This window comes from Watersipora subatra, chromosome 9, assembly GCF_963576615.1.
Source record: "Watersipora subatra chromosome 9, tzWatSuba1.1, whole genome shotgun sequence".
In the NCBI taxonomy this organism is placed as follows: domain Eukaryota; kingdom Metazoa; phylum Bryozoa; class Gymnolaemata; order Cheilostomatida; family Watersiporidae; genus Watersipora; species Watersipora subatra.
Window position 1 is genome coordinate 32946233 of NC_088716.1, and position 16797 is coordinate 32963029.

The 16797-nt window shown below is 30.2% G+C and overlaps 1 protein-coding gene across 1 annotated transcript in view; it reads left to right on the forward strand.

Annotated features, from left to right (window-relative positions):
* LOC137404607 (neuralized-like protein 4) overlaps nucleotides 1-16797 on the forward strand; it is a 129947-nt gene that overhangs the window by 97379 nt on the left and 15771 nt on the right. Inside the window, exons 24-25 of the mRNA XM_068090827.1 lie at nucleotides 4812-4950; nucleotides 6652-6767. Coding sequence (XP_067946928.1) covers nucleotides 4812-4950; nucleotides 6652-6767 — 255 coding nt within the window. The remainder of the gene's footprint in view (nucleotides 1-4811; nucleotides 4951-6651; nucleotides 6768-16797) is intronic.

Below are 16797 nucleotides of genomic sequence, written 5' to 3' on the forward strand. Positions count from 1 at the left end.
AGTGATAGAAGAGACTTCTTACTGAGAGAATTGAATCACTTATGGTAATTGAAAGAAAAATTGATTTGCTCTAAACTGGTACAGGCACAGCAGTTTGTTCAGCAATAGAAGAGAGACTTAATTATCACAGAGAAAGCTGTACCACTAACAGTAATTACCTTTATTAATTATAAATTACCCTACAGGATGAATTTATTTCCGGAGTTAAATTTCGCGAAAATTGCCATTTTATGCATATTCGTGGATTAATTTATTCACGGCTGAAAACTGTCACTCTCTATGAAGAGTTAACTCTATTACGTCTACCAATAGAGTGAACCCTACGCATGCGCGCATTGCGTGTTTCGTTTTCTATTTAGCTTACAATTATGGGTGGATTGTGCTAAGCTATAAATTTTTTGCTGCGTTTAGAGGTTTTCACGAATGTTCATAGATTTGGAGGCCTTTGATGAACCAACAATTTGTGGTAAGTAATGAGCTTTTTCAAAAACATTTACTAAGTTAGTTGAATTTTACTTTGGTTCTTCGGTAAAACGCAATATTTATTTTTTCCATCCCTATTGCTTCATAATTTGTTTTAGTGTGAGAGAGATTTTTCATCATACATGCAAGCGCAACGACTGCAAGGGTGGTATATGTCGTTCTTAGAAGATCACCAATCATTCAGGAAGGTCTGGAAATTGAGGTAGAAGTGACCACAGGTACTTACGAGGAGAATATATCTGTTTTAAAAAAAGAACAAAAACACCTTTACGAGCACAAATCTTTGGCCAACCGGTAGAACTTTGCAATAGTAAGCCACGATGAGAGTTCTGATGATAACTTCCTTACCAGGCATGTAGTAGTGAGGAAATCGCCTTTAACATCTACCCAAAACAGTGACAGTGATATAGAGCTGCTATTACCAAAATAACTAGTCAGAGAGCACCATTACACGCTAGTATTCACTTATCAAGAGTATCAGTTAAATTTTATTGCTCTAGACAACTGCCATATAGACTAAACTGTTTAAATTTACTCCATTCATCGTTTGTAAAATTTTATTTATATGTATTTGAAATAATTTATTTGTACACTCAAGTTTGTAATAAATTATAATATATCTATACATGAAATAAAATATATAATTGAATCATGTTTGTTGCAGCGATATCAAGGAGTTGTTGTCGATAAAGGGGTCTAGGTTGACTGGTTGCTTCTCTGCCAATATTCCTGCCTTGATGAATATTACTACTTGTCTCTAGTTTTTGTAATCGGAGTAGGTTGTTTTATTCTCAATCTGCAGTAAACAGAAAAAACAAAAAAGAAAAAATATTAATAAGTGTTAAGGAAGTACAAAAACAATAGCTGAAGTATTTAATGAAAGCGATCAGTTTTTAAACAAAATAATTAACTAATGCAGTTAATTATGGAAAAACGTATTTGCACTGCAAATCAAATACATACCATAATGTCCAGATCAGAATCATGATCGTCCTCAACTTCGGTATTAGAGATTGATGGGGTTGATTTCAATGTAAAAAGACTAGGAGAGATTTTTTTGCGATGACGAAGCCATGCCGAATAACTTATGAAAACCTTGAATAATTTTGTAAAGTTTGATGCAATGGCAATAAAACTCGAAACCCGGCGATGATTTTAAAGAAGTTTTGGAACTCGGCTTCATTTAGTACTTCTGCCTAGCGGCGATTTTCACGATGACGCCATTCTGCATATCTTGTGACAACCTTGAATAATTTTGTAAAGAAATGTGATGCATTGGCAATGGTGTTAGCTCAAAGCCCAGGCAATGATTTTAAAAATGTTCTGGAACTCAACTACGTTTAGTATTTATATTAAAAACTAGTCTAGCAGCTAGTTTTTAATTTGATGCAGTAGTTATTCTCCCTTGTGATTAAAAATAGAACTAATTATTCATGGAATTTAATAATTCGCAGAATTAACTGTTCGCAAAATCGCAAATTTTTATAATTAACAAATATTTTCATCCTGTGGAGTACAAGAAACATGGACTGTTTTGTTACTACATGCATGGTATGTCAGTATGTGAATATGTATTTTTTCCATAAATACAAACAAATAATTACCTTAATATTTATATTTTCTTTGCATTAAATTTATATTTGCATAATGAAATGAACAATTATCTATTCAACACAAAAGATCTGAATCGGATATTTTTTAATAAGAATCGGTATATTGGATCGGTATCTGAATCGGCTGGTGAATTTACAATCGAGGCATCTTTAGTTGCTGTGCCATGCTTTCTATAGCAATGAAGTAGCCTTGTTCTTTTGACTTGGTTTATCAAGCTTATATCTATCGCAGATATTATTATATCTCAGATATTATTATATCTCAGATATTATTATATCTCAGATATTATTATATCTCAGATATTATTATATCTCAGATATTATTATATCTCAGATATTATTATATCTCAGATATTATTATATCTCAGATATTATTATATCTCAGATATTATTATATCTCAGATATTATTATATCTCAGATATTATTATATCTCAGATATTATTATATCTCAGATATTATTATATCTCAGATTTTATTATATCTCAGATATTATTATATCTCAGATATTATTATATCTCAGATATTATTATATCTCAGATATTATTATATCTCAGATATTATTATATCTCAGATATTATTATATCTCAGATTTTATTATATCTCAGAAATTATTATATCTCAGATTTTATTATATCTCAGATATTATTATATCTCAGATGTTATTATAGCAAGGTTAACAAAATCTGTGATGCTTCTGTTAAAGGTAGTTTTGTTAGACAACTGGTACTTTAACTGGTTTTGACAACTGGTTCTGTTAGACAATTGGTACAAATTTATATTGCGACACGTGAACAAGTGCCATGTACCGATTCTATCAGCTTGCATGCAGTATTTGATCGCACTCAGTATTCGGTCGCACGCAGTATTCAGTTGCGCGCAGTATTCGTTTGCGTGCAGTATTCAGTCGCACGCAGTATTTGGTCACACGCAGTATTTGGTCGCACACAGTATTCGGTCGCACGCAGTATTCAGTTGCGTGCAGTATTTGTTCGCCCGCAGTATTCGGTCGCACGCAGGATTCGGTCGCACGCAGTATTCGTTCGCGAGCAGTATTCGGTCGTGCGCAGTGTTCGGTCGCACAATGTGTTCGGTCGTACGCGGTATTCGATCGCACGCAGTATTCGGTCGCACACGGTATAAGGTCGCACGCGGTATAAGGTCGCACGCGGTATTCGGTGGCACGCGGTATTCATTCGCACGCGGTATTCGGTCGCGCGCAGTATTCCGTCACATGCAGTATTCTGTCGCACTCAGTATTCTGTCGCATGCAGTATTCCGTCGCACACAGTATTCAGTTGTGAATATAATTATATTCCATGATCAGTTCTTATTGTATGTCTATCAACTAGGGAGGTATATAATACATGCATGTGATAGTGCTATGTCTTGCTAACGTAACCTATTATATTTCATGATCAGTTTTTATTGTAAGTTTGTCAACTAGGGAGGGATGCATCACTGGCCACGGCGCCAGTGGTAGCAAGCACCCTGGTTGATCGAGTCTTCTGCTACAAGGGCTTGCCGGAACAGATCCACCCAGACCAAGGAGCACCGTTTGAGAGTCATCTTATGACAGTACAGTATCAGCTTTCAGGCCAAACACCAGGCAAATGGAGTAATACAACGGCAGGAGTGCTCCAACCGGTCATCTGGCTGACTCAGTCAGGGCGCTGCATCTCCCATGGTCCTGGTCCCCTCACCTGAATCATGTTTCCCTCACCTGAATCCTAGTCCCCTCACCTGAATCATGGTCCCCTCATCTGAATAATGGGAGGCCAAGTGGCCAGCAAGTTATTGCGCGACTGGCTGGAAAGGAGAGGCCCGGAAATTGACAGCAGACTTTCAGCGCTGGACCGAGGTGGCTAAGGTCACGGTCGACATTTTCCACCACAAACTGCTTACCCCATCAAACCAAGGGATTCTACGGCAAAAACTCAAACACCAAAAGCACTGGGCTTTGCAGCACCAACTGTGGGCACAAGTCGAGTGGTCTTCGGATTGCAAATTAGAGACACCCATGGCTTCTAATGGGGTAGAGTGCAATGGATGACCAACCGAGAGTCGATTATCTATTGCATGGTCAGCCAGCTTATTAGCCGGCAGAAGAATGGCCCATCGCAACCAAACCAAACAAGACTTAGGCCATCCTACTAGGTCAAAGATCAATATGCCGGAAGACGGTAGAAAAATGACCGGCCGGGCAACAAGCCAGCGCCAAAAAGACTGACCAGCTGCAAAGCCAGCAGAAGATGGCGATCTGGCGTGAGGAGAAGGAGACGGAACCTGCACATTTCAAGGCAGTATAAGACAGGCAACACAAGTGATGGTACAGCAGACATGCTACAGCAGATGGGAAAGCCTCACCATATGCGATTGACTGTATGCGCAAACTTTCAACTGCAACTTATATATTTGTTCTTTGAATATATTTACCTTTAAATATATTTACCTTTAAATATATTTAAACCTTTAAATATATTTAAACCTTTATACTCGAAGAAAGTCGTTGGTTCTCAGTGAGCAATAAAGGCTTCACAGCGGATCATTTACAAAAGCGCATTAATTTCCGCTTGACATTTTGATGAAAAAGTCTACCAGACTATATTTTCCATAGTTGTGTTTTTATTAGATGTAGGTATTATCTCTTTATATAAATATATTTATATAAAAGTATAATAAATATGCATTTATTACCCTCAAATTTATTTTGTCAGACGAGTTTTTCAAGACCAAATACAACAAGTGCTTATGCGATGCGTGCCACAAGTTGCGAGGAGGGGATGTCTACAGAGTGCGAGGAAACCCTGGAAGAGAATACTCTATCCCGGTTGGCTGGTGTCGATATGGACTCAAGTAAGCTTGTTCTATTCACCCTAGTATATAGTCGTATTCACCCTTGCATAGTCGCAGCTCGTGCCATTTCCAAAGTCCTCATTTTCATAGCTAATCTTTAATTACAGTTAATCTTTAATTGTTCAATTCATGTTATATACTGTATCTCTTATATTTATAGAATGCCATTTAAGAACATATATTTTCAGTGTGTGAATTATCTGTAATCCTTTTTTGTGTGCCGTAACAATTCTATCCTTCGAATTGTTGAACTGGTACTTACTGTTGAACATACTATGACTGGTGTGCAAGGTCTAGAGTAGTAGGTGTAGATTATAGTGTATAGTATATAGCAGTAGTTGTAGACTATAGTGTATAGTATATAGTAGTAGTTGTAGACTATAGTGTATAGTATATAGTAGTAGTTGTAGACTATAGTGTATAGTATATAGTAGTAGTTGTAGACTATAGTGTATAGTGTATAGTAATAGTTGTAGACTATAGTGTATAGTATATAGTAGTAGTTGTAGACTATAGTGTATAGTATATAGTAGTAGTTGTAGACTATAGTATATAGTATATAGTAGTAGTTGTAGACTATAGTGTATAGTGTATAGTAATAGTTGTAGACTATAGTGTATAGTATATAGCAGTAGTTGTAGACTATAGTGTATAGTATATAGTAGTAGTTGTAGACTATAGTGTATAGTATATAGTAGTAGTTGTAGACTATAGTGTATAGTATATAGTAGTAGTTGTAGACTATAGTGTATAGTGTATAGTAGTAGTTGTAGACTATAGTGTATAGTATATAGTAGTAGTTGTAGACTATAGTGTATAGTATAGAGTAGTAGTTGTAGACTATAGTGTATAGTATATAGTAATAGTTGTAGACTATAGTGTATAGTATGTAGTAGTAGTTGTAGACTATAGTGTATAGTATATAGTAATAGTTGTAGACTATAGTGTATAGTAGTAGTTGTAGACTATAGTGTATAGTATATAGTAGTAGTTGTAGACCATAGTATATAGTATATAGTAGTAGTTGTAGACTATAGTGTATAGTGTATAGTAATAGTTGTAGACTATAGTGTATAGTATATAGCAGTAGTTGTAGACTATAGTGTATAGTATATAGTAGTAGTTGTAGACTATAGTGTATAGTGTATAGTAGTAGTTGTAGACTATAGTGTATAGTATATAGTAGTAGTTGTAGACTATAGTGTATAGTATAGAGTAGTAGTTGTAGACTATAGTGTATAGTATATAGTAATAGTTGTAGACTATAGTGTATAGTATGTAGTAGTAGTTGTAGACTATAGTGTATAGTATATAGTAATAGTTGTAGACTATAGTGTATAGTAGTAGTTGTAGACTATAGTGTATAGTATATAGTAGTAGTTGTAGACCATAGTGTATAGTATATAGTAGTAGTTGTAGACTATAGTGTATAGTATATAGTAGTAGTTGTAGACTATAGTGTATAGTAGTAGTTGTAGACTATAGTGTATAGTATATAGTAGTAGTGGTAGACTATAGTGTATAGTGTATAGTAGTAGTTATAGACTATAGTATATAGTAGTAGTTGTAGACTATAGTGTATAGTGTATAGTAGTAGTGGTAGACTATAGATTTGATGGTCGCTATTTCAATGTGCTCTAAGGAATCATTCTGATTCGTCTGTTTGTTTAGGAAGTTGTTTTATAAGTCCTGGTTTTTCAGAGTCAAGCCAAGGGTGAAATCTCTCAAGATATTTGACAATTGGAATGTTGGTTTCAGCGGTGTCAAAGTTGAGTTTGTAAGAAAGATATTAGACACCGGAGACCTGCTTAGCATTGGTAGGTAACCCTCAGGCGTGTGATGATGTTATAAATTACGGTAGAAGCTCCTACTACGTAAACAATCCGTTCTCGGAATCCTTATGTTATAAGGATTTTATGTTAAATGAACAGTAAAATACATGTATATCATGTATTACATGTAAACTGCCTCCATTCCAAGGTCTCCCCAAACTCACTCCTTTTAAAAATGAAAAAGACCAAACATAACTTTCTAATTTAATTTAATTGCTGTGCTGCAACTGTAGTATTATTATTGGTTTGCTGTAACAATTTTTCTTCTTTTTGTTATCACTTTCTCTTGGTTTATGGGCCATGATTTAAGGGAAGTACGGTTGTTGTAATAAGAGCGATGTCTGTCTGTCTGTCCGTCTATCCATCACCACAGTTCAAGGTTAGGATAAAAGTCTGCTATCAACGAGACTTCAACTCGTGACATTCCGATCTGTAGACCGACACTGTAACACCTGCACCATTCGATCACCTGAATAATTACGCAACTTCTTATTCTTTGCGCCTTATTCTCTTATCACCTGACAATCTCTACCGACAAACCAAACCTCACCTGGATGTGAGTATATATAATAGAGATAACTCTATACATCATTTCCTATCTCAAGTGCAGCAAGAGAGAAAGCGATAAATTTAAGGATTACCACTAGATTCGCGGACTCTTGTTGTTCAAATCAAATTTGAGTATTTTTACCACTTTACGTTATATGGAATTCATTACGTAGTATGAAGTAAAAGATTTACATAAATTGTTTACATTACAATGTGTAATATAAGTTATAGCAGTTATACTCTTGCTGCTCTTCATTCTACTTTAGAGGGAGGAGAAAGTAACTCTCTAGAATGCAGTTAGAGGTGTGAAGGCTGAAGGCCAATATAAGATTAAGTGAATTAGCTAAACATCTCACAGGCGTGGGCACTGCAGCGGTCTCTAACGCTGATTGATATCCACTTTGATTATAACAGGAGTGCTTGATATTCACGTCTGCATCATTGTTGTGATTAGCTATCTACTTGCAAGCAATCCACCTTTACAAAAGATTTTGAAATGCGCTAAAAGCAAGTAACTCGGTTTTAATAAAAAATTAATGCGCTTTAACAATACATTGCGGTGAAGAACTAAAGTTGTTGGAATGTCGCACCAAGACTGATGCTAGCGCTGATGCTTTTCTATACCTCTTCGGAGAATATGAAGTTCATTTAGAAACATTTCGTATAAGCTGTACAGTAAATCTCTGCTCATTACATAATTCTTCAACTAACTTGTCTGCTTTCTTATGCTGCTGACAAATTGTCTTCTCTTTGCTATTCTTACTATCATTATACATATATTGTTTATATAGGAGACACTCCTATGACATGACATGAACCTCCTATTATGTAAATTAAATCCAGTTAACGTAAAAGAATTTATGTCAAGTTTTTCCTATTACGTACAAATTCTTCATAATGTGAAGTCAATTTGTGCAAGTTGTAAAATTTGATTTGAATAATAGGAATTTTATAGTTAGCCTTGAAAATATCATTTTCTGTTTTGCCGCACTTGCTAGAGTAAACGACGTATAGGGATATCTCTATTACATGTACTTGTACGCGGTCTCGTGCGCCATAAAAGATCACTATCGTGTGTAATCATTTCGTGCACAAATATTCCATGATGATGCAATGTGGTCTAGTGGTGCAGTTGGTAGTGCACTCGGCTGCAAATTTGCATACCTGAGTTCAATTCCTGTAAGTTGCATATTTTTTCTTTAAAAATATAAGCTAGGCTCTTATTATAGTAAGGAATAGTATTCTGCTAGTCTAGTGGACCAGAAGAAATGGTCAGGTGTGCCAATACAGCGCAGATAATAAGTAGCTGCACAATTATTCAGGAATACTTAAAGAAGGTCGATTTATACAGATGTTAGAGTATTTGTCTACTAAGCTGAATTTCAGGAGTTTCGTTCAAAGTAATGTCTTATTCTAACCTCTAACCCTGGCTTTAGATGCACAAACAGACGAACACTATTATTATTATGGTAAAGATGTATTTTTGCTTTACTTCATTTTGGACATATACATTTTTTTGTGCAGCATAGACCTTCATGTATAGAAAAGAATGGAAAAATGGATTTTAATTAACTTTTCCCTAAATTTAACATGACATTTCCGTAATCATTTATTAAGTAAAAGTGATAATGAAAAGGAGAAAAGTTGTTGATACAAACCAATAATACTACAGTTACTGTAGAGTCATTAAATTAATAAGTAAAGTTTAGGTTTTCCCCTTTCAAGAGCCAAAGGTGTAAGTTTGGGGAAATGTTGGAATGGATTACGTGATTTTTGTCAAAATCAGGAAAAAGTCAGCACATGTGGCTGTACCTCAAGTATTTTAATCGATGTAATGAATGTCATCACAGTCATTCATCGCTCCGGTCAGTTGAATCAGCGTAGTCTGGCGTAGACCGCTGGTTTTCAGACCTGGATGTTTCGAGATCGACTCCTCTGCAAAGCAGACGTTTCATTGCTAGATTTTAATCGCCAATACTGGACGAACACTGAAAGTTATATGTATAGATTTATTATATTCTACATTATATGATAGACGAACACTGAAAGTTATATGTAAAGATTTATTATATTCTACATTATGTGATAGACGAACACTGAAAGTTATATGTATAGATTTATTATATTCTACATTATATGATAGACGAACACTGAAAGTTATGTATATAGATTTATTATATTCTACATTATGTGATAGACGAACACTGAAAGTTATATGTATAGATTTATTATATTCTACATTATGTGATAGACGAACACTGAGAGTTATATGTATAGATTTTTTATATTCTACGTTATGTGATAGACGAACACTGAAAGTTATATGTATAGATTTATTATATTCTACATTATGTGATAGACGAACACTGAAAGTTATATATATAGATTTATTATATTCTACATTATGTGATAGACGAACACTGAAAGTTATATGTATAGATTTATTATATTCTACATTATATGATAGACGAACACTGAAAGTTATGTATATAGATTTATTATATTCTACATTATGTGATAGACGAACACTGAAAGTTATATGTATAGATTTATTATATTCTACATTATGTGATAGACGAACACTGAGAGTTATATGTATAGATTTTTTATATTCTACGTTATGTGATAGACGAACACTGAAAGTTATATGTATAGATTTATTATATTCTACATTATGTGATAGACGAACACTGAAAGTTATATGTATAGATTTATTATATTCTACATTATGTGATAGACAAACACTGAAAGTTATATTTATAGATTTTTTATATTTTACATTATATGATAGACGAACACTGAGAGTTATATGTATAGATTTTTTATATTCTACGTTATGTGATAGACGAACACTGAAAGTTATATGTATAGATTTATTATATTCTACATTATGTGATAGACGAACACTGAAAGTTATATGTATAGATTTATTATATTCTACATTATGTGATAGACGAACACTGAAAGTTATATGTATAGATTTATTATATTCTACATTATGTGATAGACGAACACTGAAAGTTATATGTATAGATTTTTTATATTCTACATTGTGTGATAGACGAACACTGAAAGTTATATATATAGATTTATTATATTCTACATTATATGATAGACGAACACTGAGAGTTATATGTATAGATTTATTATATTCTACATTATATGATAGACGAACACTGAGAGTTATATATATAGATTTATTATATTCTACATTATATGATAGATGAACACTGAAAGTTATATGTATAGATTTATTATATTCTACATTATGTGATAGACGAACACTGAGAGTTATATGTATAGATTTATTATATTCTACATTATATGATAGACGAACACTGAAAGTTATATGTATAGATTTATTATATTTTACATTATGTGATAGACGAACACTGAGAGTTATATGTATAGATTTATTATATTCTACATTGTGTGATAGACGAACACTGAAAGTTATATATATAGATTTATTATATTCTACATTATATGATAGACGAACACTGAAAGTTATATGTATAGATTTATTATATTCTACATTGTGTGATAGACGAACACTGAAAGTTATATATATAGATTTATTATATTCTACATTATATGATAGACGAACACTGAGAGTTATATATATAGATTTATTATATTCTACATTATATGATAGACGAACACTGAAAGTTATATGTATAGATTTATTATATTCTACATTGTGTGATAGACGAACACTGAAAGTTATATATATAGATTTATTATATTCTACATTATATGATAGACGAACACTGAGAGTTATATATATAGATTTATTATATTCTACATTATATGATAGACGAACACTGAGAGTTATATATATAGATTTATTATATTCTACATTATATGATAGACGAACACTGAAAGTTATATGTATAGATTTATTATATTCTACATTGTGTGATAGACGAACACTGAAAGTTATATGTATAGATTTATTATATTCTACATTATGTGATAGACGAACACTGAAAGTTATATGTATAGATTTATTATATTCTACATTATGTGATAGACGAACACTGAAAGTTATATGTATAGATTTTTTATATTCTACATTGTGTGATAGACGAACACTGAAAGTTATATATATAGATTTATTATATTCTACATTATATGATAGACGAACACTGAGAGTTATATGTATAGATTTATTATATTCTACATTATATGATAGACGAACACTGAGAGTTATATATATAGATTTATTATATTCTACATTATATGATAGATGAACACTGAAAGTTATATGTATAGATTTATTATATTCTACATTATGTGATAGACGAACACTGAGAGTTATATGTATAGATTTATTATATTCTACATTATATGATAGACGAACACTGAAAGTTATATGTATAGATTTATTATATTTTACATTATGTGATAGACGAACACTGAGAGTTATATGTATAGATTTATTATATTCTACATTGTGTGATAGACGAACACTGAAAGTTATATGTATAGATTTATTATATTCTACATTATGTGATAGACGAACACTGAAAGTTATATTTATAGATTTATTATATTTTACATTATATGATAGACGAACACTGAGAGTTATATGTATAGATTTTTTATATTCTACGTTATGTGATAGACGAACACTGAAAGTTATATGTATAGATTTATTATATTCTACATTATGTGATAGACGAACACTGAAAGTTATATGTATAGATTTATTATATTCTACATTATGTGATAGACGAACACTGAAAGTTATATTTATAGATTTATTATATTTTACATTATATGATAGACGAACACTGAGAGTTATATGTATAGATTTTTTATATTCTACATTATGTGATAGACGAACACTGAAAGTTATATGTATAGATTTATTATATTCTACATTATGTGATAGACGAACACTGAGAGTTATATATATAGATTTATTATATTCTACATTATGTGATAGACGAACACTGAGAGTTATATGTATAGATTTATTATATTCTACATTATATGGTAGACGAACACTGAAAGTTATATATATAGATTTATTATATTCTACATTATGTGATAGACGAACACTGAGAGTTATATGTATAGATTTATTATATTCTACATTATATGGTAGACGAACACTGAAAGTTATATATATAGATTTATTATATTCTACATTATGTGATAGACGAACACTGAAAGTTATATGTATAGATTTATTATATTCTACATTATGTGATAGACGAACACTGAGAGTTATATGTATAGATTTATTATATTCTACATTATATGATAGACGAACACTGAGAGTTATATATATAGATTTATTATATTCTACATTATGTGATAGACGAACACTGAAAGTTATATGTATAGATTTATTATATTCTACATTATATGATAGACGAACACTGAAAGTTATATGTATAGATTTATTATACTTTACATTATATGATAGACGAACACTGAGAGTTATATGTATAGATTTATTATATTCTACATTATATGGTAGACGAACACTGAAAGTTATATATATAGATTTATTATATTCTACATTATGTGATAGACGAACACTGAGAGTTATATGTATAGATTTATTATATTCTACATTATGTGATAGACGAACACTGAAAGTTATATGTATAGATTTATTATATTCTACATTATGTGATAGACGAACACTGAGAGTTATATATATAGATTTATTATATTCTACATTATGTGATAGACGAACACTGAGAGTTATATGTATAGATTTATTATATTCTACATTATATGATAGACGAACACTGAAAGTTATATGTATAGATTTATTATATTCTACATTATGTGATAGACGAACACTGAAAGTTATATGTATAGATTTATTATATTCTACATTATATGATAGACGAACACTGAAAGTTATATGTATAGATTTATTATATTCTACATTATGTGATAGACGAACACTGAGAGTTATATGTATAGATTTATTATATTCTACATTATGTGATAGACGAACACTGAAAGTTATATATATAGATTTATTATATTCTACATTATATAATAGACGAACACTGAGAGTTATATGTATAGATTTATTATATTCTACATTATGTGATAGACGAACACTGAGAGTTATATATATAGATTTATTATATTCTACATTATGTGATAGACGAACACTGAAAGTTATATGTATAGATTTATTATATTCTACATTATATGATAGACGAACACTGAGAGTTATATATATAGATTTATTATATTCTACATTATGTGATAGACGAACACTGAGAGTTATATGTATAGATTTATTATATTCTACATTATGTGATAGACGAACACTGAAAGTTATATATATAGATTTATTATATTCTACATTATATGATAGACGAACACTGAGAGTTATATATATAGATTTATTATATTCTACATTATGTGATAGACGAACACTGAGAGTTATATATATAGATTTATTATATTCTACATTATGTGATAGACGAACACTGAAAGTTATATGTACAGATTTATTATATTTTACATTATGTGATAGACGAACACTGAGAGTTATATGTATAGATTTATTATATTCTACATTATATGATAGACGAACACTGAGAGTTATATGTATAGATTTATTATATTCTACATTATGTGATAGACGAACACTGAAAGTTATATATATAGATTTATTATATTTTACATTATGTGATAGACGAACACTGAGAGTTATATGTATAGATTTATTATATTCTACATTATATGATAGACGAACACTGAGAGTTATATATATAGATTTATTATATTCTACATTATGTGATAGACGAACACTGAGAGTTATATATATAGATTTATTATATTCTACATTATGTGATAGACGAACACTGAAAGTTATATGTATAGATTTATTATATTCTACATTATATGATAGACGAACACTGAGAGTTATATATATAGATTTATTATATTCTACATTATATGATAGACGAACACTGAAAGTTATATGTATAGATTTATTATATTCTACATTATATGATAGACGAACACTGAAAGTTATATGTATAGATTTATTATATTCTACATTATGTGATAGACGAACACTGAGAGTTATATATATAGATTTATTATATTCTACATTATATGATAGACGAACACTGAAAGTTATATGTATAGATTTATTATATTCTACATTATGTGATAGACGAACACTGAAAGTTATATGTATAGATTTATTATATTCTACATTATGTGATAGACGAACACTGAGAGTTATATGTATAGATTTATTATATTCTACATTATGTGATAGACGAACACTGAGAGTTATATATATAGATTTATTATATTCTACATTATATGATAGACGAACACTGAAAGTTATATGTATAGATTTATTATATTCTACATTATGTGATAGACGAACACTGAAAGTTATATGTATAGATTTATTATATTCTACATTATGTGATAGACGAACACTGAGAGTTATATGTATAGATTTTTTATATTCTACGTTATGTGATAGACGAACACTGAAAGTTATATGTATAGATTTATTATATTCTACATTATGTGATAGACGAACACTGAGAGTTATATATATAGATTTATTATATTCTACATTATATGATAGACGAACACTGAAAGTTATATGTATAGATTTATTATATTCTACATTATGTGATAGACGAACACTGAAAGTTATATGTATAGATTTATTATATTCTACATTATGTGATAGACGAACACTGAAAGTTATATGTATAGATTTATTATATTCTACATTATGTGATAGACGAACACTGAAAGTTATATTTATAGATTTATTATATTTTACATTATATGATAGACGAACACTGAGAGTTATATGTATAGATTTTTTATATTCTACGTTATGTGATAGACGAACACTGAAAGTTATATGTATAGATTTATTATATTCTACATTATGTGATAGACGAACACTGAAAGTTATATGTATAGATTTATTATATTCTACATTATGTGATAGACGAACACTGAAAGTTATATGTATAGATTTATTATATTCTACATTATGTGATAGACGAACACTGAAAGTTATATTTATAGATTTATTATATTTTACATTATATGATAGACGAACACTGAGAGTTATATGTATAGATTTTTTATATTCTACGTTATGTGATAGACGAACACTGAAAGTTATATGTATAGATTTATTATATTCTACATTATGTGATAGACGAACACTGAAAGTTATATGTATAGATTTATTATATTCTACATTATGTGATAGACGAACACTGAAAGTTATATTTATAGATTTATTATATTTTACATTATATGATAGACGAACACTGAGAGTTATATGTATAGATTTTTTATATTCTACATTATGTGATAGACGAACACTGAAAGTTATATGTATAGATTTATTATATTCTACATTATGTGATAGACGAACACTGAGAGTTATATATATAGATTTATTATATTCTACATTATGTGATAGACGAACACTGAGAGTTATATGTATAGATTTATTATATTCTACATTATATGGTAGACGAACACTGAAAGTTATATATATAGATTTATTATATTCTACATTATGTGATAGACGAACACTGAGAGTTATATGTATAGATTTATTATATTCTACATTATGTGATAGACGAACACTGAGAGTTATATGTATAGATTTATTATATTCTACATTATGTGATAGACGAACACTGAAAGTTATATGTATAGATTTATTATATTCTACATTATGTGATAGACGAACACTGAGAGTTATATGTATAGATTTATTATATTCTACATTATATGATAGACGAACACTGAGAGTTATATATATAGATTTATTATATTCTACATTATGTGATAGACGAACACTGAAAGTTATATGTATAGATTTATTATATTCTACATTATGTGATAGACGAACCCTGAAAGTTATATGTATAGATTTATTATATTCTACATTATATGATAGACGAACACTGAAAGTTATATGTATAGATTTATTATATTCTACATTATATGATAGACGAACACTGAGAGTTATATGTATAGATTTATTATATTCTACATTATGTGATAGACGAACACTGAAAGTTATATGTATAGATTTATTATATTCTACATTATGTGATAGACGAACACTGAAAGTTATATTTATAGATTTATTATATTTTACATTATATGATAGACGAACACTGAGAGTTATATGTATAGATTTTTTATATTCTACGTTATGTGATAGACGAACACTGAAAGTTATATGTATAGATTTATTATATTCTACATTATGTGATAGACGAACACTGAAAGTTATATGTATAGATTTATTATATTCTACATTATGTGATAGACGAACACTGAAAGTTATATTTATAGATTTATTATATTTTACATTATATGATAGACGAACACTGAGAGTTATATGTATAGATTTTTTATATTCTACATTATGTGATAGACGAACACTGAAAGTTATATGTATCGATTTATT